We start from the raw sequence: 27,881 nt of genomic DNA, 5'->3' as shown, positions 1-27,881 counted from the left end.
CCCCCCAAAACGGAAACGGTCAAAAGCTTCCTTCAAGACGCAAAAAGACAAAACTGTGACCCCCAACATAGACCAGGTGAAAGGGAGAAAGAGAGACAGAGGTATGCAAATCGTCACATTATACACAGTGTAAGAGGGGGACTTAATGACATGGGTATACACAGTGAACTTAACAGTCCCTCCCCATGTTTTAGAGGTCTACAGCTCCATCCCGGGATCCAATGCTTTCAGACTCACAACGCATGCGGGTAAGAGTGGGACGAAGGTCAAACCATTAACCAATCCTTACAATACATAATATCTAGGGCCACCCTCTCCCATTCCGTTTGCCATTACATCACCCAGAAAAATGACAGTTATATTTCAAGAAAGGTGGTGGCACAGACACTGATATAATGGGTACAAGAAAGAAAACGTTGGTGGAAATGAATGACGATTTGTTAGCCCAGCCAAGCCTAGCTACAGTACAGTCTGTATCTGACTCTGTCCCCTAACCAGAGGATAGGGGAGAAGCTGATGTCACTCATTCAAAACAGACCCAGCTGTGACAGAGCTATAGGGATTATAAACATTGCGGTAAAACTGTAAGATTATCATTAACCTTAAGAATACTATCATAATATTCATAACATGAGAGAGAGACAGGGTGGGTGAATGGCTTGATAGCGAATGAGATGCCTCAAAACAATGCGTGAAAATAAACAAAAACACAAAAGGCTAAGCATTTTCTCCTTTTTGTTTTTTCCACAAATGAACAACAGTGCAGCACTGAAACAGGCATGGAAGGAGAGACGTACAAACAGAAACAGAAAAAAGATGGTTGGAGTAAGGTGGAGATAGTGCGAGGGGAACAGAGAGAAAGAGGAAAATAAAATAAAAAATAGCATCTCTAGCTTTGCTGTTTGCGTTTAAGCGCCTCCATCAGGTCGTTCTTCAGAGCCTCCTGCTTCGACTTGTCAGCCAGGGTCTGAACACTCCTGTCAGGGAAGAGGGAGTGAGAGAAGGAGTGAGACAGATTAAATATACACTAGATTCCAAATCAACCTGTAACACCGACTCCCCTAAGCACTCCTGTAGATATTTTTGATAAATAAATAAAAACCTAAGCAATATGATAAAAGCTTCACTCAGCCTCACAGAAGCTAAGGTGAAGCAAGTACCATAAAACATTACAATAGTTTCAGATATACAGGAGTGCCAAGGGAATAGGGGCCTATTTGGAACTCAATTAATAGATGCAGTAAAAGTGAATTTGTGAGAAAGCAAATAAGATGGGTAGATAGAAGACAAATAGGTAGAGATATAGAGCAAATTCATTTTTAAACAACAAGTTGTGAGGATATCACATTGTCTCCAACTCTCACTGTAGAGAGAAGATGGCTGGGTTAATACACTCCAGACACTTAGGTGCAATCAACATTAAATGTTTAGTCAGGTAAGTTTATCATCTAGGACTCTTCCTCATGCAGTTGGTTGTCTCAAACTGCATGTTGGCACGGTTGGCTTAGCTGCAACAAACGCTCCTTGAGAAACAATGTCAGCGTGTTGCAACTTTCTGGGAAACCATTCAATCACACAAACACCATGCCACACATGCACGCGCGCACACACATTTCTCCAATGCCACAGACACACAGCCTGTTGTCCCATGCCAGACGATACCTCTGGCCTTAGTCAATGAAGATCTGGCGCTGGGTAAGGACCTGAGACAGCTCCTTCTGGAGCTGCCGGTACTTTTGGTTATCAGGCAGAGAGTCAATAGATCTGGACCACAGTGGAGAGGAGGGGGAGAGGAGAAAAGGAGAAGAAGAGGGACAGGCAGACAGACGAGGGACGAGTGGGCATAGAGAAGAGAGTGGGCAGGGGAAGGAGAAGGGAAATGGAAGCAAATAAACAAGGTTGAAAAATGTAGAACTGAAAAACAGACAATGACATGGGAAGCAGATAACACAATATGGGAGAAAAAATGAGGGAAAATCCCAGTCAACAGATGAGCTGTAGTAGCCAAGGTTAAAAACAGGCGTGTGGCTGAAAGAGGCCTAACTAGAAATGCAGTAGGAGACTGCAGGAGCCCATTAGTACCCGTCTTTGACGTGGATGTCAGGTGTGCTGAGACTTGGAGCATCTGCAGCAGAATATAGTGACTTTATATCAATGTGACAAGTGTGTGTGTCCGCACTCACGTACCTTAAACCATTGACGATGTCCTTGGTCTTCCCAAAGTAGATCTCGTTGAGAGTGGAGCGAATCTTATTCTCCATATCCTGAGGTTAGAAAAATGAATTGACATAACACTAATCTTGTGATATCCATATCAATAGATAGTGCCTTCAGAAATGTTTTATACTCCTTGACCTATTGCACATTTTGTTGTAACAGCCTGAATTCAAAATTGATTATTTTTGATCACCCATCAGCACACAATACCCCATAACGACAAAGTGAAAACATGTTTTTAGGATTTGTTGCTAATTTATACAGTTACACACACACACGCACATCGTGGTTTACATGGATTCCTTAGCTGAAATAATGCTAAAGTAACTCCATGTAAACCAATACAGTAATATAATTTCTCACACATTGAAAATGAAATGCAGATATCTAGTTCACATAAGTATTCACACCCCTTGATGGCGATTACAACTTTCATCATGGATATGTCTATCAGGGTTGCATTTTTCCTTGTAGATTTTCTCAAGCTCTGTTAAATTAGATGGGATTCAAGTCTGGACTTTGTTTGGGCCACTCAAGGACTTTCACATTCTTGTTCTGAAGCCATGCCCTTACCAGTCTCCCAGTCCCTGCTGCTGAAAAGCATCCCCATAGCATGATGCTGCCACCACCATGCTTCATGGTAGGGATAGTGTTAGATAGGTGATGAGCTGTGCTTGGTTTTCTGCGACAGAGCACTTTGTATTCAGGCCAAAGAGTTCAATTTTTGTCTCATCAGACCACAGAATGTTTTGCCTGTGATCCGAGTCTTTCACATGTCTTTTTGCGAACTCCAGGCGTGCTGTCATGTGCCATTTTCTTAGGAGTGGCTTCCGTCTGGCCACTCTCCCATAAACCCCAGATTGGTGAAGTGCTGTAGAGACTTGTTGTTCTTCTGGCAGGTTCTCCCATCTCAGCCAAGGAACTCTGTTGTTCTGTCAGAGTGGTCATTGGGTTCTTGGTCACCTCCCTGCCCGGTTGCTCAGTTTGGTAGGACGGCCACCTCTAGGCAGAGTCTGGGTAGTTCCATATTTTATTGCATTTCCCAAAATGCTATTTTTTTGCAATTCTAGAAATTGTTTTATACCCTTCCCCAGATATATGCTTCATCACAATCTGAGATCTACGGACAGTTCCTTTGACTTCATAGTAAGGTTGCTGCTCTGACACGCACTGTCAACTGTGGGACCTAATATAGACAGGTGTTTCTTTCTAACTCATGTCCAAACAATTGAATTGGTCATAGGTGGACTCCAATGAAGTTGAAATCTCAAGGATGATCAAAAGAAATTGACCTCAATTTGGAGTGTCATAGCAAAAGGGTGTGAATACTTGTGTAAATGATACTTCTGTATTTCATTTTCTTTACAGTATGTCAGTGAGTGTGCATAACTGCATGCATATAGTAGATGTAGTTCTACCCACCTCCACCAGGCGGCCGATGTTGGCAATATGTGGGGAAGACTCTCCAACTGTCTCGTCTTTCTCCATCTGGAAGAGAAAGATGAGGGTATTGTACAGTCCAACAGTGGAAATATGTTGCAACAAGTAAACCAAGAAACAGATTACAAAACAAGACAGATTACGAGAGCATGTACACACACAACCAACCCCCCCACAACACACACCACCCCTGTTCCGCCCCCCCCCCCACACACCCGTTCCTCCCTCCCACCCACCCACCCACATCCTCTCACACACACAGTTGTATGCAAGTACCTGTCTTGTCAGACTGCCACCCAGGTTCATGGTTCCAGACCCAGTCTTGGTCGTCTGGAGCCACAGCATAACGGTGGAGGTGAGTTTGTAGTGAGCGGTCCGTCCGCTGGATTTCTCCTGCACCTCCACCACATGGATGGAGTCCCAGCAGCCTTTGATCTTCTTGGAGCCGTCTCCAGCCTTCTTGATGAGGATGACCCCAGCAAAGCCATGATCCAAGTCCCACAGATACACAGATGATACGCCACCCTCAAAGTACCTGACAACACAATACATATATATTTATTTAAATTGAACCTTTATTTAACTAGGCAAGTCAGTTAAGAACAAATTCTTATTTACAATGACGGTCTAGGAACAGTGGGTTAACTGCCTTGTTCAGGGGCAGAACGACAGATTTTTACCTTGTCAGCTCTGGGATTCTATCTAGCAATCTTTCGGTTACTGGCCCAACGCTCTAACCACTAGGCTACCTGTCTCCTCTTAGGAGGGCTTGGATATATATGATAAGACTCATTGGTGGTATTACCGGGTTATTTATTTTCGTCATAGACATGGCATAGCCAATGAGAATTGAGGATCCAAACGACCCACTTTATAATAACAGTATAAATGGTATTACTGTGGTGTAACGATACTCTAAAGTGTCAATAATGAGTCCGTCTGTTCCTTTCACATTCTGACTTGGTCATACCAACGGCATACTGGTACTCACAGGTCTCTATACTGGTCAAAGGCATTGTTGGCTTCCACCTCTAGTTTGCGCAGGCGGGCAGATGGCATGGCACCATCGTCGATGGGTGGCTCATACTTATTACTCCATGGGGATCTGAGAAACAAGAATGAGCAAGAGAAAATCCAAAATCAACCCTTTGTGACCAAACGGATGTCCATCATTTGTGTGTGGTCAAATGTTCATGTATGACAAACAAATAATTGTAATGACATTAATTTTTACCAGGCATGGTTTCTGAGGAGATGGATATGTGGGAAGGGAAGTAAGGTAGAGATAAAGGAGGAGCTGCAGGTTGTCAGTCCTACCTGTAGGAGTCACCGTCTCTGTTGTAGTCACAGAGCAGGTAGTCTTTCCCCACCACCTTGTCCCGGGCGATCTTCAGAGGCTGGTCCACAGAGGAGAGTAGGTCCTCACACAGACTGGGCACCTGGACACAGACAGAGAAAGTTCTCGCGACATGTTCCAACAACACACTTGATACTATTCGACATGCTCACACACACTTTCATTGACGAACTTACACGCAGACCTTCTCGCAAACTTAGTGCCGTCAGGAAGTATTCACACCACTTGACTTTTGAAAATTTTTGTTTTGTTCGGCATTTCAAATTGATTAAATTGAGATTGTCTCACTGGCCTACACAGAATACTCCATAATGTCAAAGTGGAATTGTTTTACAAAATGTTGAAAAATGTATTATGAAAAGCTGAAATGGCTTGAGTCAATAAGTACTCACTGCCATAACAAAGGGGTTAAGTTCAGGAGTAAACATTTGCTTAACAAGTCACATATTACATTGAGTGGACTCATTTGTGTGCAATAAGTGGTTAACTTGATTTCTGAATGACAACCTCATCTCTGTACCCCACACATTCAATTATCTTTAAGGTCCCTCAGTCAAGCAGTGAATTTCAAAAACAGATTCAACCTCAAAAACCAGGGAGGTTTACCAATGCCCCAAAAAAGGTAACCTATTGTAAAAAAAAGCTGATTTTGAATATCCCTTTGAGCATGGGAAGTTATTACACTTTGGATGGTGTATCAACACACCCATTCACTACAAAGATACAGGTGTCCTTCCTAACTCAGTTGCCGGAGAGGAAGAAAACCGATCTGGGATTTCACCACGAGGCCAATGGTGACTAAAACAGTTAGAGTTTAATGGCTGTGATAGGAGATAACTGAGGATGGATCTGCAGTTCCTACTGGTCAATGTTTTCAGGCTGGTTGTATTGGTGCTAGCTAGGTACCAAGCTAAAGATAGCTACCCCAGAAGATGTGGTCGAACAAATGATGCTTTATTACAAACACGGTTTCGTAAACATCGTTCGTGGCCGGTGAATATAGATTTAATAAAATTCACAATATCAAACAATTACTCCAATCAGAATTGGATCAGAGCAGCAAACATTGGAATAATATTCAAATCTATTTTTAATGTACATAAATAAAAAAGCCTACATGTGAAAGTGTAGGAGATATGCATTTTGGCTACAGCCTCATGTCCGAACCAATGCTGACATGAGGGAAGGACCAGAAAATGTAGCCAAACTTTAAAGAGACTTTTAATTGACAAATACACTGAGTATACCAAACATTAGGAACACCTTCCTATTATTGAGTTACACCCCCCTTTGCCTTCAGAACATCCTCAATTCGTCAGGGCATGGACTCTACAAAGTGTCAAAAGCATTCCACAGGGATGCTGGTCCATGTTGACTCCAACGCTTCCCACAGTTCTGTCAAGTTGGCTGGATGTCCTTTGGGTGGTGGACCATTCTTGATTCACACAGGAAACTGTGTGCCTGGATACAGCTCTTAGCCATGGTATAATGGCCATTTACCACAAACCCGAGGTCCCCTTTGCTATTAGAAACTGGTTACCAACGTAATTAGAGCAGTAGAAATAAAATGTTTTGTCATACCCGTGGTATATATATGACCACGGCTTTCAGATATACGGCTTTCAGCCAATCAGCATTCATGGCTTGAACCACCCAGTTTATCGGGCTCCCGAGTGGCGCAGCGGTCCAAGGCACTGCATCTCAGTGCTAGAGGGATCACTACAGTCCCTGGTTCGATTCCAGGCCATCACAACCAGCCGTGATTGGGAGTCCCATAGGGCGGCGCACAATTGGCCCAGCATCGTCCGGGTTTGGTTGGAGTAGGCCGTCATTGTAAATAAGAAATTGTTCTTTATTTAACTAAGTTAAGGTTCAATTAAAAAATATACACTACCGTTCAAAAGTTTGGGGTCACTTAGAAATGTCCTTGATTGAAAAGAAAAGCAAATTTGTCCATTAAAATAACATCAAATTGATGAAAAATACAGTGCAGACATTGTTAATGTTGTAAATGACTATTGTAGCTGGAAAAGGCAGATTCTTATGGAATATCTGCATATGCGTACAGAGGTCCATTGTCAGAAACCATCACTCCTGTGTTCCAATGGAACGTTGAATTAGCTAATCCAAGTTTATCATTTAAAAAAAGGCTAATTGATCATTAGAAAACGTTTTTGCAATTGTGTTTGCACAGCTGAAAACTGCTCTGATTAAAGAAGCAATAAAACTAGCCTTCTTTAGACTAGTTGAGTATCTGGAGCATCAGCATTTGTAGGTTTGATTACAGGATCAAAATGGCCAGAAACAAATAACTTTCTTCTGAAACTCGTCAGCCTATTCTTGTTCTGAGAAATGAAGGCTATTCCATGCGAGAAATTGCCAAGAAACTGAAGATCTCGTACAACACTGTGTACTACTCCCTTCACAGAACAGTGCAAACTGTCTCTAACCAGAATAGAAAGAGGAGTGTGAGGCCCCGGTGCACAACTGAGCAAGAGGACAAGTACATTAGGGTCTAGTTTGAGACAGACACCTCACAAGTCCTCAACAGGCAGCTAAATTAAATAGTACCCGCAAAACACAAGGACATTTCTAAGTGATCCCAAACTTTTGAACGGTAGTGTATATACAGTACAGGTCAAAAGTTTTAGAACACTTACTCATTCAAGGGTTTTTCTTTATTTTGACTATTTTCTACATTGTAGAATATTAGTGAAGACATCAACATTTTTTAAATGAATCATGTAGTAACCAAAATATTTTATATTTGAGATTCTTCAAAGAGCCAGTGTTGGAATCGGCTAAACTTTGATCATTGAGATAGGAAATGAAAGAGACTTGGTTATGTCAGAAGTTAATGGTTTTATGAAGAAAAACAATGGACATCTGTGGATTAGATGAAGGAATGTGTTGAGGTCAGGAGGTGAGGACAGATTCTCTTAAGGGAGTAATAAAGGTTTGTTATCCTGTTACCCTCTTTATTAGCTTCCTGTGGAGCCATAAAATGTAAGGATTGGAGGAGTGTTTTAAGTAGGATGTATATAACTGAAGAAAGAAATGTTTTGCTGTCTGATTACAGCTGTACAGAACCTTTGGGAATGATTAAACTTGGTTTAAGCTTCGAGAGTCATTTACTCTGAAAAATAAGAACCTAACAGCTTTGCACACTCTTGGCATTCTCTCAACCAGCTTCACGAGGTAGTCACCTGGAATGCATTTCAATTAACTTCTCTGCGCTACGGATCCCTTTTACGGGATCACTTTCCTAAACAACCACTAGAATTGCAGGGCGCCAAATGCAAAAATATTACTAAAAATATTTATAAATCATGCAATCACAAGTGAAATATACCAAAACACAGCTTAGCTTGTTGTTAATCCACCTATTGTCAGATTTTGAAAATATATTTTACAACGAAAGAAATCCAAGCTTTTGTGAGTGTAGCTTTCAATGCTACAACAGCTAGCCCCAAATTAGCACGGTCACGAAAGTCAGAAAAGCAATACAATTAAATCGCTTACCTTTGATAATCTTCGGATATTTCCACTCACGAGACTCCCAGTTACACAACAAATGTTATTTTTGTTCGATAAATATTACTTTTATCACAAAAAAACACCATTTGGGTTGCGCATTATGTTGAGAAAACCAAAGCCGTGTTCCGTTCGACAAATTCCAAAAAGTATCCGTAATGGTCGTAGAAACATGTCAAATGTTTTTTATARTCAATCCTCAGGTTGTTTTTAACAAACATAATCRATAATATTTCAACYGGACCRTAACCTATTCAWTAAGAGASAAAMGGAAAATGGAGAGCTCCYCTCWCRCGCRCAGGAACTATTCRGARGACACCTGACTACTTWTGAAAAATCTCGTTCATTTTTCAAAATAAAAGCCTGAAACTATGTCTAAAGCCTGGTCACAGCCTGAGGAAGCAATTGGAAAAGGAATCTGGTTGATACCCCTTTAAATGGAAGAAAGACAGTCCAGGAAACACATTTTTATTTTATTTTTTAAAATATCACTTCCGGGTTATATTTTTATCAGGTCTGCAGAATACGTTCTGTTATACTCACAGACAATATTGTGACAGTTTTGGAAACGTTGGAGTGTTTTCTATCCTAATCTGTAAATTATATGCATATTCTACGATCTGGGCCAGAGAAAATGTCAGTTTACCTTGGGAACGATATTAAAAATAAAATAAAAATAAGAATCTGACCCCTAGCATCAAGAGGTGTGCCTTAAAAAAGTTAATTTGTAGAATTGCTTTCCTTCTTACTGCGTTTGAGCCAATCAGTTGTGTTGTCACAAGTATAAAGAAGATAGCCCTATTTGGGTAAAAACCACGTCCGTATTATGGCAAGAACAGCTCAAATAGGCTAAATGAAACGACAGTTCCTCAATACTTTAAGACATGAAGGGCAGTCAATACGGAACATTTCAAGAACTACTAAAGTTTCTTCAAGTGCAGTCGCAAAAACAATCAAGCGCTATGATGAAACTGGTTCTCATGAGGACAGCCACAGGAATGGAAGACCCAGAGTTAACTCTGCTGTAAAGGATAGGTTCATTAGTTACCAGCTTCAGAAATTGCAGCCCAAATAAATGCTTCAGAGTTCAAGTAACAGACACATCTCAACATCAACTTTTCCGAGGAGACTGAATCAGGCCGTCATGGTTGAATTGCTGAAAAGTAATCACTACTAAAGGACACCAATAAGAAGAAGAGACTTGCTTGGGCCAAGAAAGACGAGCAATGGACATTAGACCGATGGAAATTTGTTATTTTGTCTAGAGTGCAAATTGGTCATTTTTGGTTCCAACCGCCATATCTTTGTGAGACGCGGTGTGTGAATGGATGATCTCCGCATGTGTATTTCCCACCGTAAAGCATGGAGGTGGTGGTGTTATGGTGCTTTGCTGGTGACACTGATTTATTTAGAATTCAAGGCACACTTAACCAGCGTGGCTACCACAGCATTCTGCAGAGTCTGTTACGCCATCCCAACTGGTTTGGGATTTTTTATTTACTAGGCAAGTCAGTTAAGAACAAATTCTTATTTTCAATGACGGCCTAGGAACAGTGGGTTAACTGCCTTGTTCAGGGGCAGAACAACATTTTTACTTTGTCAGATCGGGGATTCGATCTTGCAACCTTCCGGTTACTAGTCCAATGCTCTAACCACTAGGCTACCTACCTAATAATGGGGCGGAAGGTAGCCTAGCGGTTAGTGAGACTATCATTTGTTTTTCAACAGGATAATGACCCAACACACCTCCAGGCTGTGTAAGGGCTATTTGACCAATAAGGAGAGTGATGGAGTGCTTCATCAGATGACCTGGCCTCCACAATCCCCCGACCTCAAACAAATTGAGATGGTTTGGGATGAGTTGGACCGCAGAGTGAAGGAAAAGCAGCTAACAAGTGTTCAGCATATGTGGGAAGTTGTTCAAGATGGTTGGAAAAGCATTCCAGGTGAAACTGGTTGAGAAAATCCCAAGTGTGCAAAGCTGTCATCAAGGCAAAGGGTGGCTATTTGAAGAATCTCAAATATATCTTGATTTGTTCAACACCTTTTTGCTTACTACATGATTCCATATGTGTTTTCATTGTTTGTCTTCACTATTATTCTACAATGTAGAAAATAGTAAAAATAAAGAAAAACCCTTAAATGAGTAGGTGTTCCAAAAAAGTGCGAGCGACGTAGCGAGAGCATGTATAGAGCATGTATACACACGCTATTTTGGCAATATCGCCCAGCTCTAGGTGTGTGTGTGTGTGTGTGTGTGTGTGTGTATGGTGTAGACATGTAGACATAGATTGCGGTCTGCACTGATCACTCGCATAAACACATATGGGATAGCTAAAAAGCAGTCCGGCTACAATATGCTGTTTTAATATTTGAAAATGTTAGCAAGGTGACATCGTCCCCTGAACCCCCTTTCATCCTCAAAAGTCAATTTTACCAAAAACTATAAACCTGAGCAAATATTCACTACCCAATTCTACATCTAGCTAAGGTGTTTTGTGGTAGTAGAATCAGAATGTGACATTTGTAATGTGCACGACATTTGCTAGCTAGTGTCTGCTTGCTGAACCAGTCTCAAAAAGTCAAGGATGCTAACAACGCCAGTTCACACACATTCAAATGCTGAATAGCCCCACTAGCTAGCTAGCATAGTGAAGTTCTAGCTAATACACAAATTAGTAATCATGATTACCTGTTCTGCCGTGATTCGTGCGCCGAGTTCTATTGCACAGCTGACTGCTCTCTGTAATATTTGGCCAACAAGATAATGTTGCAAAGTAGTGAGGCACAGTGGCAGCTCTCAGAGTCAGATACGGGCGGCAGGTAGCCTAGGGGTTAGAGCGTTGGGCCAGTAACCAAAAGTTTGCTGGAGTGAATCCCTGAGCTGACAAGGTAAAAACTTCTTATTTTTCTCATTTTTTCCTTCTCATCTGTAGTTCTGCCCCTGAACAAGGAAATTAACCCACTGTTCCACGGTAGGCCGTCATTATAAATAAGAATTTGTTCTTAACTGACTTGCCTAGTTAAATAAAAAAGGTTCAATAATTTTTTTTTGAAAAGATTTCTGAGGACAACCCCTTACAACTTCAACAAGCTGGCAAACTAGCTATGGCCATTCAAACAGCTTGGAATAGGGTGCTAGCTGGAGCATAGTTTGCCATAGTAGCCAGTGCAACATAGCTACCGAGAGCAGTGATTTTCAGAAGATGAGTTCCTCTTCCGACGCGAGACAACGGGGGGGACAAAGAAGTTATCTTCGGCAAAAGCTGGGCTAGACTGTAGCGGTTGAGAGAGGGCATAGTGTGCGTGAGAAAAAGATGACAAGGAGACGAGAGAAAGCTGGCATATGATGTCCCTGAATGAGGGGGAAATGAGGTTAAACCAATTTTCCCCTCATTCCATGTCTACTTGCTAAGTGGGAGAGAAGGTGACAGGGAAATGAGGGGGAGAGAATAAGAATTAGAATGACAGTCTCAGGGAATAAAGGGGTACAAATGACTACTCAGAGTGACATGGACCCCCCCCATCAGAACACACAGAGACAATGCCTGCTTTGTTCCACGGACACAGCCCCACACCTGGCAACCGCCAGACACACAGAAACAGAGGGGGGACAGAAGGCAGGCAGAAGTGGGAAACTGGGGTAGAAAGTAGAATCAAGGAGGAAAGAGAATGGTTGGGGGGACAGAACAGTATAGAGGGGGAAATGGTGACGCTAGAGGAGGTGAGCTCAGGTGATTCTCAACCGTAAGAAGCGAGTGTAAGGAGAGGGAGGGGCTAAATGGGCTCATGTAGAGTGATTGACAGCGTTGCTAATGAGCGCTAACAACCAGATACAGAGGAGCGGGCTGAGGCGGTCAAGGAGAGTGCTGGTGCCCAGGGGAGTGAGTTGTCAAAGGGGAGAAGAAAGGAAGAGGAGCAGACGAGGGTCTGAAGGGAAAAACGGATATGATCCCCCAAAAAATGTGGAGAACAATCACTAGAGAATGTGTGGTTTGATTCAGCTGTCTGATTCAGCTTAATCTGTCAGATGTTTTTGCACTACGGGAGATTTCAAGCACAGTCCTGGCTGTTAGTAGGTAGTCTACTGTAAGTCTGTATAAGCTAGCAGAGTTCCTCAACTCCATAATGTACATTAATGAAGTTGAGATGAGTGTGTGGACTGTATCTCCGACTTCGAGTCGCTGTCAGTCGATACTCCTTAAAATGTTAATTGCTACATCCATTTTTGGACTTATAAATGATTATATACACCCAATGAATCTTGAAGAATATAAGTTATTCATGCCTCATGAGTTTAGTTTAACTTTCGTACCCTATCAGAGCGCAAAATAATCTTGCAATGTTTGTAAACAATATGAATGCAAACAAACACTGTATAGCCTAAAAACATGGTTAAACTCATTTTAAATGGCATGGATGGTAAATTCTTGCATCCATAGCTCTGTTATGAATTTTAGAGTGGTTCCAGGATCGAATCCCCATGCGGACAAAGTACAATTCTGTCGTTATGCCTCTAAGCAAGGCAGTTAACCCACTGTTCCCCGGGCGCCAAAGATGTGGATGTCGATTAAGGCAGGCCTCCGTACCCCTCTGATTTGGGAAGACACATTTCAGTTGTACGACTGACTAGGTATTCCCCTTGCCATTTCTCCAGGCCAGTTCCTCAGCTTTTTAACGAAACAGAAGCGGGGAAGGTGCTTTGTTACAGTTTTAATTACAACTAATTCTAGCTTTAAAACCCTCACTGTGCACCCATTTGTCCTCTGTAGCTATGTGCTTTTCTTTTTTGTTGAAATCCACATTTTCAGATAAAATGTTACCCAAATACAACCACAGACTCTTCCCTCGTATCGACAGACTCGATGTAGTCGTAGGTACACTCTGCTCAAGGTCGTTGCAACCTAACACCACCGAGGTGTACACATCATGGAGTTCAGAAATCCAGCTATGTGTAAGCATAATAACTATGACAATTCAATCAGTTTTGATTGATACGAGCTTCCGCATAACAATACATGTAAATATGTTAAGTATTCATCTACACCAGTGGTTCTCAAACTTAGTCCCGTAGCCCTTCAAAACATTCAACCTCCACCTGCGTACCCCCTCCAGCACCATGCTCAGCGCACTCCCAAATGTTTATTGCCATCGTTGTAAGCCTGCGCCACACATTTATTAAATATAAGAATGAGTGTGCGTTTGTCACAACCTGGTTCGTGGAAAGTGACAGAGCTCTTATAGGACCAGGGTACAAATAATAATAAACAATAATTTTGCTCTGTATTTAACCATCTTACATATAAAACTTTATTCACAATTTGACGAACATAGGTTAATGAGAAGGGTGTGCTTGAAAGAAGGCACATAGACTCTCTCCAATACAACATTGCAGAGCTGTCTTAAAATAATTTTCCACAGTCTGTGCCTGTATTTAGTGTTCATGATAGGGAGGGCTGAGAATCCACTCTCACATAGGTACGTGGTTGCAAAAGGCAGGGTCTTAAAATTTGCCAAGGCAAGAAACTGAGCGCAGCCCAATCCGGAAATCTGGCAGTGGCTTCTAATTAAATTTTCACAGAACCGCTTGTTGCAATTTCAATGAGCCTCTCGTTCAGATATTGGTAAGTGGACTAGAAGCAGGGCATGGAAGTAATTTCTCCAACAATTGTTTGCAGAAAGATTATTTCACTGTATCACAATTCCAGTGGGTCAGAAGTTTACATACAGTGGGGCAAAAAAGTATTTAGTCGGCCACCAATTGTGCAAGTTCTCCCACTTAAAAAGATGAGGCCTGTAATTTATCATCATAGGTACACTTCAACTATGACAGACAAAATGAGAAAAAAAATTCCAGAAAATCACATTGTAGGATTTTTAATGAATTTATTTGCAAATTATGGTGGAAAATAAGTATTTGGTCAATAACAAAAGTTTCTCAATACTTTGTTATATACCCTTTGTTGGCAATGACAGAGGTCAAACGTTTTCTGTAAGTCTTCACAAGGTTCACACACACTGTTGCTGGTATTTTGGCCCATTCCTCCATGCAGATCTCCTCTAGAGCAGTGATGTTTTGGGGCTGTTGACTGGGCAACACGGACTTTCAACTCCCTCCAAAGATTTTCTATGGGGTTGAGATCTGGAGACTGGCTAGGCCACTCCAGGACCTTGAAATGCTTCTTACGAAGCCACTCCTTCGTTGCCCGCGGCGGCGTGTTTTGGGATCATTGTCATGCTGAAAGACCCAGCCACGTTTCATCTTCAATGCCCTTGCTGATGGAAGGAGGTTTCACTCAAAATCTCACGATACATGCCCCATTCATTCTTTCCTTTACACGGATCAGTCTCCTGGTCCCTTTGCAGAAAAACAGCCCAAAAGCATGATTTCCACCCCATGCTTCACAGAGGTATGGTGTTCTTGGATGCAACTCAGCATTCGTTGTCCTCCAAACACGACGAGTTGAGTTTTACCAAAAAGTTATATTTTGGTTCATCTGACCATATGACATTCTCCCAATCTTCTTCTGGATCATCCAAATGCTCTCTAGCAAACTTCAGACGGCCTGGACATGTACTGGCTTAAGCAGGGCGACACGTCTGGCACTGCAGTTTGAGTCCCTGCGGCGTAGTGTGTTACTGATGGTAGGCTTTGTTACTTTGGTCCAGCTCTCTGCAGGTCATTCACTACTCCCGTGTGGTTCTGGGATTTTTGCTCACCGATCTTGTGATCATTTTGACCCCACGGGGTGAGATCTTGCGTGGAGCCCCAGATCGAGGGAGATTATCAGTGGTCTTGTATGTCTTCCGTTTCCTAATAATTGCTCCCACAGTTGATTTCTTTAAACCAAGCTGCTTACCTATTGCAGATTCAGTCTTCCCAGCCTGGTGCAGGTCTACAATTTTGTTTCTGGTGTCCTTTGACAGCTCTTTGGTCTTGGCCATAGTGGAGTTGGAGTGTGAATGTTTGAGGTTGTACAGGTTGTCTTATACTGATAACAAGTTCAAACAGGTGCCATTAATACAGGTAACGAGTGGAGGACAGAGGAGCCCCTTAAAGAAGAAGTTACAGGTCTGTGAGAGCCAGAAATCTTGCTTGTTTGTAGGTGACCAAATACTTATTTTCCACCATAATTTGCAAATAAATTCATATAAAATCCTACAATGTGATTTTCTGGATTTTCTTTACTCATTTTGTCTGTCATAGTTGAAGTGTACCTATGATGAAAATTACAGGCCTTTCATCTTTTTAAGTGGGAGAACTTATATATATATATATATATATATATAAATAAATATATATATATATATTTTTTTATCTGTGTTTCCTGGCCAGTCTTTCTTCCATTTAAAAGGGGTATCAACCAGGCTTTAGACAGTTTCAGGCTTTTATTTTGAAAAATGAACAAGATTTTTCAAAAGTAGTCAGGTGTCCTTTGAATAGTGCCTGCGCGCGAGAGGGGAGCTCTCCATTTTCCCTTTCTCTCTTATTGAATAGGTTACGGTCGAAATATTATCGATTATGTTTGTTAAAAACAACCTGAAGATTGATTATAAAAAACATTTGACATGTTTCTACGACCATTACGGATACTTTTTGGAATTTTCGTCGAACGGAACGAGGCTGTAGTTTTCTGAACATTACACGCAACCCAAATGGCGTTTTTTTGTGATAAAAGTAATATTTATCGAACAAAAATAACATTTGTTGTGTAACTGGGAGTCTCGTGAGTGCAAACATCCTAAGATTATCAAAGGTAAGCGATTAATTTTATTGCTTTTCTGACTTTCGTGACCATGCTAATTTGGGGCTAGCTGTTGTAGCATTGATTGTTACATTCACAAAAGCTTGGATTTCTTTCTCTGTAAAGCATATTTTCAAAATCTGACACGATAGGTGGATTAACAACAAGCTAAGCTGTGTTTTGGTATATTTCACTTGTGATTGCATGATTATAAATATTTTTAAATTTGGCACCCTGCAATTCAGCAGTTGTTTAGGGAAATGATCCCGTAAAATCGGGATCTGTGCGCAGAAAGGTTAACATTCTAAAGATTGATTCAGTACATCGTTTGACATGTTTCTACTGACTGTTTCGGAACTTTTGGACATTTCGTCACGTTATAGTGGAGGTGCTTTGTGACTTTGGAATTGTTTACCAAAGGCGCTAACCAAAGTAGCTAATTGGACATAAATAACGGACATTATCGAACAAATCAAGCATTTATTGTGGACCTGGGATTCCTAGGACTGCATTCTGATGAAGTTCAAAGGTAAGGAAACATTTATCATATATTTTCTGGTTTCTGTTGACCCCAACATGGCGGCTAATATGGCTATTGTTCTGAGCTCCGTCTCAGATTATTGCATGATTTGCTTTTTCCGTAAAGTTTTTTTGAAATCTGACACAGCGGTTGCATTAAGGAGAGGTATATCTATAATTCCATGTGTATAACTTGTATTATCATCTACATTTATGATGAGTATTTCTGTTGAAGCGATGTGGCTATGCAAAATCACTTGATGTTTTTGGAACTAGTGAATGTAACGTGTGAATGTAACGCGCCAATGTAAACTCAGATTTTTTGATAGAAATATGAACTTTATCTAACAAAACATGCATGTATTGTGTAACATGAAGTCCTATGAGTGTCATCTGATGAAGATAATCAAAGGTTAGTGATTAATTTGATTTCTATTTCTGCCTGCTATATTTCGCTGGGAAAATGGCTGTGCTTATTGTGGTTTGATGGTGACCTAACAATCGTTTGTAGTGCCTTCGCTGAAAAGTATATTTGAAATCGGACACTTTGGTGGGATTAACAAGAATACCTTTAAAATGATATAAGACACATGTATGTTTGAGGAATTTTAATTATGAGATATCTGTTTGAATTTTGCACCCTGCACTGTCACTGGCTGCTGTCATATTGATCCCTGTAGTGGGATGCAGCCATAAGAAGTTAAAAAGGGGGTGATTCATCTGATCCTAACGGTTATAGGCCAATTTTAATTTTGCCCCGTTTATCAAAAAGTGTTGGACAAACTTGTCAATAATCAGCTGACTGGCTTTCTTGAGGTCTATAGTATTCTCGCTGGTATGCAATCTGCTTTCCGCTCAGGTTATGGATGTGTCACCTCAACCTAAAGGTCCTAAATGATGAAACCATTGCCCTTGATTCTAAGCAATGTTGTGCAGCTATTTTTATTGACTTGGCCAAAGCTTTTGATAGGGTAGATGATTCCATTCTTGTGGGCTGGCTAAGGAGTATTGGTGTCGCAGAAGTCTTTGGCTTGGTTTGCTGACTACCTCTCTCAAAGAGTGCAGTGTATAAAGTCAGCACCTCTGCTGTCTCAGCCCATGACTGTAACCAAGGGAGTACCCCAAGGTTCGATCCTAGGCCCCACTCTCTTATCAATTTACATCAACAACATATCTCAGGCAGTAGGAAGCGCTCTCATCCATTTATATGCAGCTGATACAGTCTTATACTCAGCTGGCACCTCCCCGGATATTGTGTTAAACGCTCTACAACAAAGCTTTCTTAGTGTCCAACAAGCTTTCCCTGCCCTTAAACTTGTTCTGAACACCTCCAAAACAAAGGTCATGTGGTTTGGTAAGAAGAATGCCCCGCTCCCCACCAGTGTGACTACTACCTCTGAGGGTTTAGAGCTTGAGGTAGTCACCTCATACAAGTACTTGGGAGTATAGACTTGGTTTCCTCTATCATAATCGCTCCTCTCTCACCCCAGCTGCCAAATGAACCCTGATTCAGATGACCATCCTACCCATGCTAGATTACAGAAACGTAATTAATAGATTGGCAGGCAAGGGTGCTCTCGTGTGGCTAGATGTTCTTCACCAGATTTGCCACCAATGCTCCGTATAGGACACATCACTGCACTCTATACGCCTCTGTAAACTGGTTGTCTGTGTACCCATCGCAAGACCCACTGGTTGATGCATATTTATAAACTCTTAGGCCTCACTCCCCCTATCTGAGATACCTACTGCAGCCCTCTTCCTCCACATTCAACACCCGTTCTGCCAGTCACTTTCTGTTAACGGGATTGCAGCCATAAGAAGTTAACGGGATGATATGACAACAGCCAGTGAAAGTGCAGGGCGCCAAATTCAAACAGAAATCTCATAATTAAAATTCCTCAAACATACATGTATCTTATACCATTTTAAAGGTAATCTTGTTAACCCCACCAAAGTGTCCCGATTTCAAATAGGCTTTACAGCGAAAGCACCAAACGATTTTGTTAGGTCACCTCAAAAATCACAGAAAAACAGTCATTTTTCCAGCCAAAGAGAGGAGTCACAAAAAGTAGAAAGAGATAAAATTAATCACGAACCTTTGATGATCTTCATCAGATTACACACATAGGACTTCATGTTACACAATACATATATGTTTTGTTCGATAAAGCTCATATTTATATCCAAAAACCTCAGTTTACATTAGCGCGTTATGTTCAGTAGTTCAAAAAAAAATCCGGTGATTTTGCAGAGAGCCACATCAATTTACAGAAATACTCATCATAAACTTTGAATAAAGATACAAGTTTTACATAGAATTAAAGATACATTTGTTCTTAACGCAACCGCTGTGTCAGATTTCAAAAAGCTTTACGGCAAAAGCACAATATTCAATAATCTGAGAACAGCGTTCAGCCACAAAAGGAAGCCATACAGGTACCCGCCAAATTGTGCAGTCAACAAAACTCATAAAAAGCATTATAAATCTTCACTTACCTTTGCTGATCTTCGTCGGAATGCACTCCCAGGACTCCCACAAGAAATGTTAGTTTTGTTCGGTAATGTCCATCATTTATGTCCAAATAGCTATTTTTGTTAGCGTGTTTGGTAAACAAATCAAAAAAGACAGAAAGCGCGTTCAGTAAAAGCTGACAATGTCAAAAAGTTCCGTAACAGTCAGTAGAAACATGTCAAACGATGTATTGAATCAATCTTTAGAATGTTTTTAACATAAATCTTCGGTAACGTTCCAACCGGAGAATTACATTGACTTCAGATGTGCGATGGAACAGAGCTCCCTCTCACGTGAACGCGCATGGCCGGGTCATGGTAGACCTGACTATTTCCTGTCTCCTTCAGCCCCACTACACAGTAGAGGCATCAGACAAGGTTCTACAGACTGTTGACATCTAGTGGAAGCCGTAGGAAGTGCAAACTCATCCATATCCAACTGTGTGTTCTGTAGGGGCTGTGTTAAAAATCGACCAACATCAGAATTCCCACTTCCTGTTTGGATTTTTTCTCAGGTTTTTGCCCGCCATATGAGTTCTGTTATACTCACAGACATCATTCAAACAGTTTAAGAAACTTCAGAGTGTTTTCTATCAAATACGAATAATAATATGCATATATTAGCAACTGGGACTGAGGAGCAGGCAGTTTACTATGGGCACCTCTGTGCACCTTTCATCCAAGCTACTCAATACTGCCCCTGTAGCCACAAGAAGTTAAAGGTCCCCAAAGCACACACATCCCCGGGTAGCTCCTCTTTTCAGTTCGCTACAACTACAGACTTGATTATGTTGGAGGCGCTTCCATTAGACAGATCTCTGCTATATCATGGATCAAGAGTTGACGTAAAGCAAAATAAACAGGTTGTTTTTCCAGCAGCAGACTATGATCGATAATGTCAAAAGCTGCACTGAAGTCTAATAAAACAGCTCCCACAATTGTCTTAATTTTTTCCGCCAATCATCAGGTCATTTGTAAGTGCCGTACATGTTGAGTGCCCCTCCCTATAAGGTTGTCTTCTGCTGGAGACTCACCAGGTCGATGAGGTCACTGAGATTCTTCTCGATCTGCTGGGGAGGAAGACGCCTCATCAGGTCCAGAGCACAGTCCAGCTGCTGGTCATTCTGAAACACACAAAATAAGAGTCAGCTTTTGATACACATTCCAACACACAAAATGTATAGTTCTGCAAAAGAAAGTCTAAAAGCAAGTTCCACTTGCTTTTTGTCAACTTTTTTTTATTTTACAAGAGAAAATGTGTGTTTCACTGTTCATTTTACATGAACTTGTTCCTTGCCAAGTTCAACCCTGCAGAAAGAGTCTCAACAGTTTAAGCTGGTCTTGGAACATATAAGAAGCTGGCTGTTTTAACAGTTGATTTTCATGAATCTTTTAAAAAAGGAGATTAAATGAACTTTAAAATGTTTTAGTTTAAAATGCATCCCCATCACTGTCTACATTTAATCAACCAAAATAGATTGAATTGACAACAGAGCCAAAAAAGTTTCCGGCCTCCCACACAGCCCCAGCAGAATGAGGAGGCAGCCAGTGATGGATGCATGTTACATTCTTACAGTAGATACGACAGGGCCGAGCAATGCCGTGACTAGGGTATGTAGAGAACATTCACACCCTGACAACAATAGCCATACACTCACTCACTGCATCCTAAGATTACATAGGTCATGGAACTAGCTGCTCATGGTTACAGTAACGGCCTTTATCAAAGCAAAACTAAGTGGCATGAGAGAGGAAGTTCTGGATTTGCCCCTAAATAGCCTTGTTGTGTATGTGATAGGTCTATCAAGTACACTAGGCAACTTTACAACACATGGTAGATTCCTTTAGGGGAGTGTCTAAATCTACAACTGGGCCCTGGCTAAAAACTCAGCTTTAGACGGGGTCAAACGTGAAAAACATTTTGTTACCATGGTAGTTAGAAGACAGATTGACTGGTTACCATATAAGGCAATGCTGTGGAGCCTCCAGTTATTGATACAGGCCAGTCATTTTATGGCATCTAGAAAGACTTAAAATAATGTTGACCTATGTAAATTATTTGATTGCTTGAGAGCTCATAAATGAAGACAACAGTTCCCATCAACTGAAAATGTGACTAAACCTATACCAAAAGGATGTGAACGAGTCACTCCACTGCCTCTCCTACTTCCTCTGCTATAAAACTGAGTACAAACCTTTGTGAGGAAAGATAAGTTATAAAAAAAAATGTAAAGACTAATTTGTGGAGAATGAGTATCCATTACAATACTCTGTTCTTACTGGCACAATTACCATAGAACCGACGGTTATGGATGAGACTCAATAAAATAAGTCATAACTTTTTTTTAAGTTTAAAAGAATGGCTTGGAAACTCTAACCCTGGCAATTTGACTGGTAATGGGTACGCTCACAATTACTGCCTGGTATTGTAATGCAATCATTTCCACGGTAATGTAGAATGTTCATTAAAAATGATGTTAAAGGTCAAATGTTAACAGCATAGTGGGTAAATTTCCACAACTATGAGAGTTGAAGCGTGAGGCTCAACTTCTCCGGTGTTTTGGTCCACTGGCTACCACGCTGTTAACAGCGTGAAGCGATCGCATGCACATGCCCAGATACTGTGTGACTGTGTGAGAGCGAGGTGTTGCATCTCACCCATCTCAATATCTGCGGTGCTGCTCATGGCATGGCAATTCACTGAGTCTACCTTTAACTGTGCTCATGCAATGTTTTTTTTCCAATGCAGTGGAGTTGAATCAACAAATCACAGCATGGATGGGTACACTTCCTGCTTTTACTTCCTGCTTTGCTCCTATGGGTAAACTCGCACAGGCGGCCAGTCCACTCATTATGCCATCATTGACTTGAATGGGAACGTCCATTTTATTTGTTCTATTTTTAATGGCAGCACATGCAGTCAGGAGCAGAGGAGAGAAGAAAATGTGCCTCTTTTTTTATTGTTAAGTTTTTTTATGATGACTGCTGTCATTTGGCTGGCCAATTACCATGATCCAAAATTCCATGGGCTCAGGCTTGCTTTTTGAATACAGGCGTGTTGTATTGTGTTGTATTACTGACAACTTTGTCAAACAAGCACATATAAATAAATATGATTAAACTGAACTTCAGAAAGAAGGATGAATGAATACGGATTGATTCATGGCATCAGTCCCTCCACAAGCTTTCCGTATGTTCAATTACTGAGGAGATCTAGCAGTGGAACAGAGAGGATTGTTGTTAATGGGGAGAAGCTAAGCTAGCGGACCACCTAGCAGAGACTTCCCTGAGGGTGATCCCTCTCTGAACTATGGTGAGCAGGTTATCAGCATGCAGGGAAGGACAGGCCAGCCACAACATGAAACCCCTGAGAAATGTACAGGACAGAGATATCTGGAGTAGAGGTCGACCGATTAAATCGGCATGGCCAATTAATTAGGGCCCTTTTCAAGTTTTCATAAGAATCGGTAATCAGCATTTTTGGACACCGATTATATTGCACTCCACGAGGAGACTGCGTGGCAGGCTGACCACATGTTAAAAGGACCCACCAGCTTTCATGTTCTCATGTTCTGAGCAAGGAACTTAAACGTTAGCTTTTTTACATGGCACATATTGCACTTTTACTTTCTTCAAAACTGTTTTTGCATTATTTAAACCAAATTGAACATGTTTCATTATTTATTTGAGACTACATTGATTTTATTCATGCATTATATTAAGTTATAATTTAAAAAGTGTTCATTGAGCATTGTTGTAATTGTCATTATTTTTTCTATAAAAAAATAATATATGAAAAAAAAGAAAAGAATTTAATCGTCCGATTAATCGGTATCGTCTTTTTTTGGTCCTCCATCAATCGGTATCAGCGTTGAAAAATCATAAATTGGTCAACCTCTAATCTGGAGCAACTCAAGTCAAGTTTGTATTCATCCAATTTCAACTTAACGCAGTTCTGACTGTAGTCCTATTCCAATTAAATAAACAAAAGTAACAGAATTTTTGTAAGTACTGATAAATAGTGCAGCAACACACTCATCTTGAGAGATGCAAAGACAACAAATTGAGATATAGCCTAGAGACCTAAAAGTCTAGAAACAACACAAACTGAACACCTGTCAAAACACATGGTGGTTCTCATAAACAACATCTGATTCACAAACAAAAAAACACACCAATGCCAATATACAAATTCACAGGAATACCAGTAATCAACTCAATGTCTTTCAATTTATATGCATCAGCAACCACAGCTAATATAGTCACGGAAACCCTTAACAAAGAGTTGCAGTCTGTTTTGGAATGGGTGGCCAGTAAAAAACTGGTCCTAAACATCTCTAAAACTAAGAGCATTGTATTTGGTACAAATCATTCCCCAAGTTCTGGATCTCAGCTGAATCTGGTAATGAATGGTGTGGCTGTTGAACAAGTTTAGGAGACTAAATTACTTGGGTGTTACCTTAGATTGCAAACTGTCATGGTCAAAACATATGGATTCAATGGTTGTAAAGATAGAGGTCTAACCGCTTTTTTGACACCACTCCACAAATCAAGTCCCGCAGGCTCTAGTTTTATCTTATCTTGAATATTGTCCAGTCAAGTGCAGCAAAGAAAGACCTAGTTAAGCTGCAGCTGGCCCAGAACAGAGAGGCACATCTTGCTCTTCATTGTAATCAGAGGGCTAATATTAATACTACACATGCCAGTCTCTCTTGGCTAAGAGTTGAGGAAAGACGGACTGCGTCACTTCTTGTTTTTATAAGAAAGAATGTGCGGGAAATTCCAAATTGTTTGCTTCGCCAACTTACACACAGCACACACACTTACCCCACCAGACATGCCACCTGGGGTCTTTTCACAGTCCCCAGGTCCAGAACAAATTCAAGGAAAAGTACAGTATTATACAGAGCCATGAGTGCATGGAACTCCTTTCCATCTTATATAGCACTAGTGCAGAAAACCTGGTTTCAAAAACCAGAATCTCACGGCACAACGCCTCTCCCCCATTTGACCTACTTGTTGTGTGTATGTACTGACATGTATGTGTAACTGAGATACATTTAAAAACATTAACATGTGTATGCAAATTGTAAAGTCTTGCCGAAAGTCTTTTTCGTTATACATGTCAGACCCCAGTTAAACTAGCTGTCACCATTGGCGTCGGCTAATGGGGATCCTAATAAATCAAAAATCAAATGCCAAGTCATCAGATGAAACCGGAGCAGCTGGCTATAGGAGAATCACACAGACAGAATCATTCCTTCCCTAAACAAACTCCAGTCTGCTTTCTCCTGAACACAGCCAAGGTTTTCAGATCATGTACTGCATGCCCTCTCTCACACTTTTGGGTTGTTTCTAGGCAGATGAATCAGCCTTGTTCAGCCGACACCTGCACTCCCTGACACTGTTTACCAACGCCCTAGTCTCGGTGTAAACACTGCTGGACCAACTGCCCTGGGGGCCGAGAAGAGCAGCGAGGATGGAACAACATGATGGATGAGGTCAGCGGGTGGCTGGGGAGACAAGCCATCTGCTCTCCATTATAATGTATCAGACCTTCATTCCAAGTGTGCAACATTCATAAAAGGAGTAGAGTGGAGTTTGATGTGTGAATGTAGCTAGTTAGATTTGTTGGTGACAAGGCAGCCACATTACTTCAAGTGTTTAAAGCCATTAGGAATTTCAAAATAATAATAAACAAGTATGTAATGGTAATGTTTTTTTGCATATCCCAACTCCCCTGCAGGAAGTGGGGTCATAGCTAGGGTCGCCATTGTACAGCATCCCTGGAGTAATTTGAGTTAAGTGCCTTGCTCAAGGGCACAGTGAACGATTTGTTAAAATGTTTTCAATTTGTCAGCTCTGGTATTCGAACAATCAACCTTTCGTTTACTGGCTCAATGCTCTAACCTCGAGGCTACCTGCCCCATAATATAGGCCTATATCGTAAAAATAATTGCTACTGTTATTTTATTTCTTTACTTACCTACTGTTCCCCTAATACCTTTTTTGCACTATTGGTTAGAGTCTGTAAGTAAGCATTTCACTGTAAGGTCTACTACACCTGTTGTATTCCGCGCACGTGACAAATAAACTTTGATTTGAATTACCATGCAATGGTGGTTGAATATATTTTGTCAGGTGCACCACAATATGCCTAACATTGAAAGGATGTTAGTGAATTATTTCATGAAACAATTTCACAGTTACATTATTAAACGTGTTTTTCAAAAACTTACACTGACAGTAAAGAACAAAAGATACTGAACACGTAATTCACATTGTTGAAGTCAATGAAAAGTTGAGTTGTGGCCTCAAATCCACCGGAGAGAAGGGGCGGCGCAGGCCGATTTTAGCGACAGGCAACCCAGCGCTTGTACTATTTTAACCATGGGGTGTGCAAGAAGAGGGGGTAGCGAGAGCGAGACCCCTTTAATCCCCGAACTAGTTTCTCAATCCAAAACATCCTGTAACTTTATTCTGCGCGCGGAACATCAAGCTGGCTAGTTAGTTAACAATGAAAATCGGAGTAACATTCATAGCTAGGTTGTTTAGCTAACTGTGGGTAGATCATTTATATGAATGTATATGCCACTGTCGAAACGCAACACAGCACTTCCTATAAAAGGACAGATAGCATGCTAGCTGGCTAATATCCCTTAGCAGCCCCACCAAAAACGACCCATTCCTCCAGCTCTTCTCCGCTGCCTTACCATGTCTGCGGCGCTCAGTGACGATCTCGGAGAGGAAATATGCTTTACACGTACGTTTTATTGTGCTTGCACAACTTGTTCTTCTATACTGTTGTTGTTTTTATCCCCACCAGGTAAATTATGTTTCTTTCGCCTCCCTCACGGAACCCAGCCCTGTCAGCGAATTCACTTCCTCAACCGGGTACAGGAACGGGGGTCGTCACTACTTACCACAGTCACAGAGTCATAAACCCCACCCATTTCTATAATTTATATTTTTTTAATCTGATCTTAAACATAACCCTAACCGTAACCACACTGATAACCTTATGAATAACCATAACCTTAAATTAAGACCAAAAGTGACATTTTAGTTTTCATGAATTTTTACGATATGGGCAATCGGACCTTTGTGGCTGTGGTAACTAGTGGAAACACAGGAAGGGAGACGGTGAAAAAAGCGGAGATTGCATATCCGGGTCACTCCACTCCTCTGAAACAGCCAATCAGAGAGGAGTAAGTAAGGGATTGCCAAGTATGGAAAGGAGAGGAGTGGTGAATTGTAATAAGTAGATGAACAGAGGGACGAGAGAGGGCGATAGAGGGGAGGGGGGGAGGGGGTTTGGGGGGGTACCAATGATGAATACAAACCCTGGAATACAGAAGCAATGTATTGGCCATTGAGAGGTTTTGAAGACACCGGTCGGTCATATTGGCACTCTCTGTAGGAGCAGTCCATGGGCTCCCCAGTGGCGCAGCGGTCTAAGGCACTGCATCTCAGTGCTAGAGGTATCACTATGGACCCTGGTTCTATTCCAGTCTCTATTCCAGTCTGGCTGTGATTGGGAGTCCCATACACAATTGGCCCAGTGTTGTCTGGGTTAGGCTGTCTTTGTAAATATGAATTTGTTCTTAACTGACTTGCCTAGTTAAATAAATAGGGATGAATGGAATTCTACAGTATTTCAATTAAATGTTTCAAGGACAAAATGACATGTATTTAAGTATTTTTGTTGTTGTAGCAACATTAGTACTCGGAAAAAAGACAAAGGAAAACGTTTTATACATTTGTTCATGTTTTATTTGTATGTTTAGCTCAAATAATATGATGTTAAAGTATACATTAACGTGTCTGTAATAGAATAAACGTGTCAAAACGAATCTAGACATTAATAAATGCAATTCTTTAGCTTCCAAAATCTTTTTTACAATGGAGGAGTACCAAGACGTGTTTATACACATCACTGGGTGATACAACATTTCCTCAAGCTTGTCATAATAATACCGTTTTCCTTCAACCATTTACCAGCATTACTTGAAACATTGATACACATTTTATAGCAATTCAAACATAGATCTGCTCAATTTTCAAATCCACAAGCATTATAGAAGCCAAATTATTGTATTTGTTGTAAGAAGGGTACAATATCCTGATGTAGTCTGTATTGGAACATACCAGGACCAAGGGGTCTGACTCTGGACCTTTTGTAATACAGGTCAACCAAACCTGCAAAACATCTTCGACAATTTACAGCAGAAATATTACAAACATTACTCTTATGGGTAAAAATAAAAGCTATGCGTGAAGCCTCTTTAATCATAAGGATCCCATCTAGTCAACAGATATTTAGGAGAAACACCTTCATGAACTGTCCTAACCAGTTGTTCCTGCGCCACATACAATTGCTTTGGAGTTTCTATATGGTCAATCCATAAATAATCTATACCTACATGCAGCAATATCTCTTGTGCTTTTGGCAATGATTTCACAAGGCCAATTTCACATCATATGCCTAAATACTCAAAACCACTAGGCTAATAAATAAACACATTTTTCTTTCGGTTATTTAATTACCTACTACA

General features: G+C 41.0%; 1 protein-coding gene across 2 annotated transcripts; it reads right to left on the bottom strand.

The window, feature by feature from the left end:
- Positions 1-336: 336 nt before the first annotated feature.
- On the bottom strand, positions 337-26,251 carry LOC111970055 (F-actin-capping protein subunit beta isoforms 1 and 2). 2 transcript variants are annotated; one of them, XM_023996546.2, is made up of 9 exons: positions 26,040-26,251; positions 20,361-20,450; positions 4,975-5,096; positions 4,649-4,762; positions 3,934-4,192; positions 3,640-3,705; positions 2,188-2,264; positions 1,663-1,764; positions 518-977 (listed from the first exon to the last, which is right to left on the bottom strand). In XM_023996546.2, the coding sequence occupies exons 1-8, from the start codon at positions 26,040-26,042 to the stop codon at positions 1,671-1,673; spliced, it is 825 nt and encodes a 274-aa protein (XP_023852314.1). In that variant the 5' UTR covers positions 26,043-26,251; the 3' UTR covers positions 518-977; positions 1,663-1,670. The 2 variants fall into 2 exon arrangements, with proteins under 2 accessions (XP_023852315.1, XP_023852314.1); XM_023996547.2 differs by lacking the exon at positions 1,663-1,764 and having other exon boundaries at positions 337-977.
- Positions 26,252-27,881: the final 1,630 nt, after the last annotated feature.

Source organism: Salvelinus sp. IW2-2015, linkage group LG11 (genome assembly GCF_002910315.2).
Source record: "Salvelinus sp. IW2-2015 linkage group LG11, ASM291031v2, whole genome shotgun sequence".
Taxonomy (NCBI): Eukaryota; Metazoa; Chordata; class Actinopteri; order Salmoniformes; family Salmonidae; genus Salvelinus; species Salvelinus sp. IW2-2015.
The sequence above is the reverse complement of the archived record's forward strand: the minus strand, read 5'-3'. Positions and strand labels throughout refer to the sequence as shown.

Coding starts and splice junctions, on each gene's coding strand:
- LOC111970055 (XM_023996546.2), bottom strand. Junction 4,193..4,648: donor TTTGACCAGTATAGAGACCT/GTGAGTACCAGT, acceptor TTGTGTTGTCAG/GTACTTTGAGGGTGGCGTAT. Junction 1,765..2,187: donor GACATCGTCAATGGTTTAAG/GTACGTGAGTGC, acceptor ACTGTGGTCCAG/ATCTATTGACTCTCTGCCTG.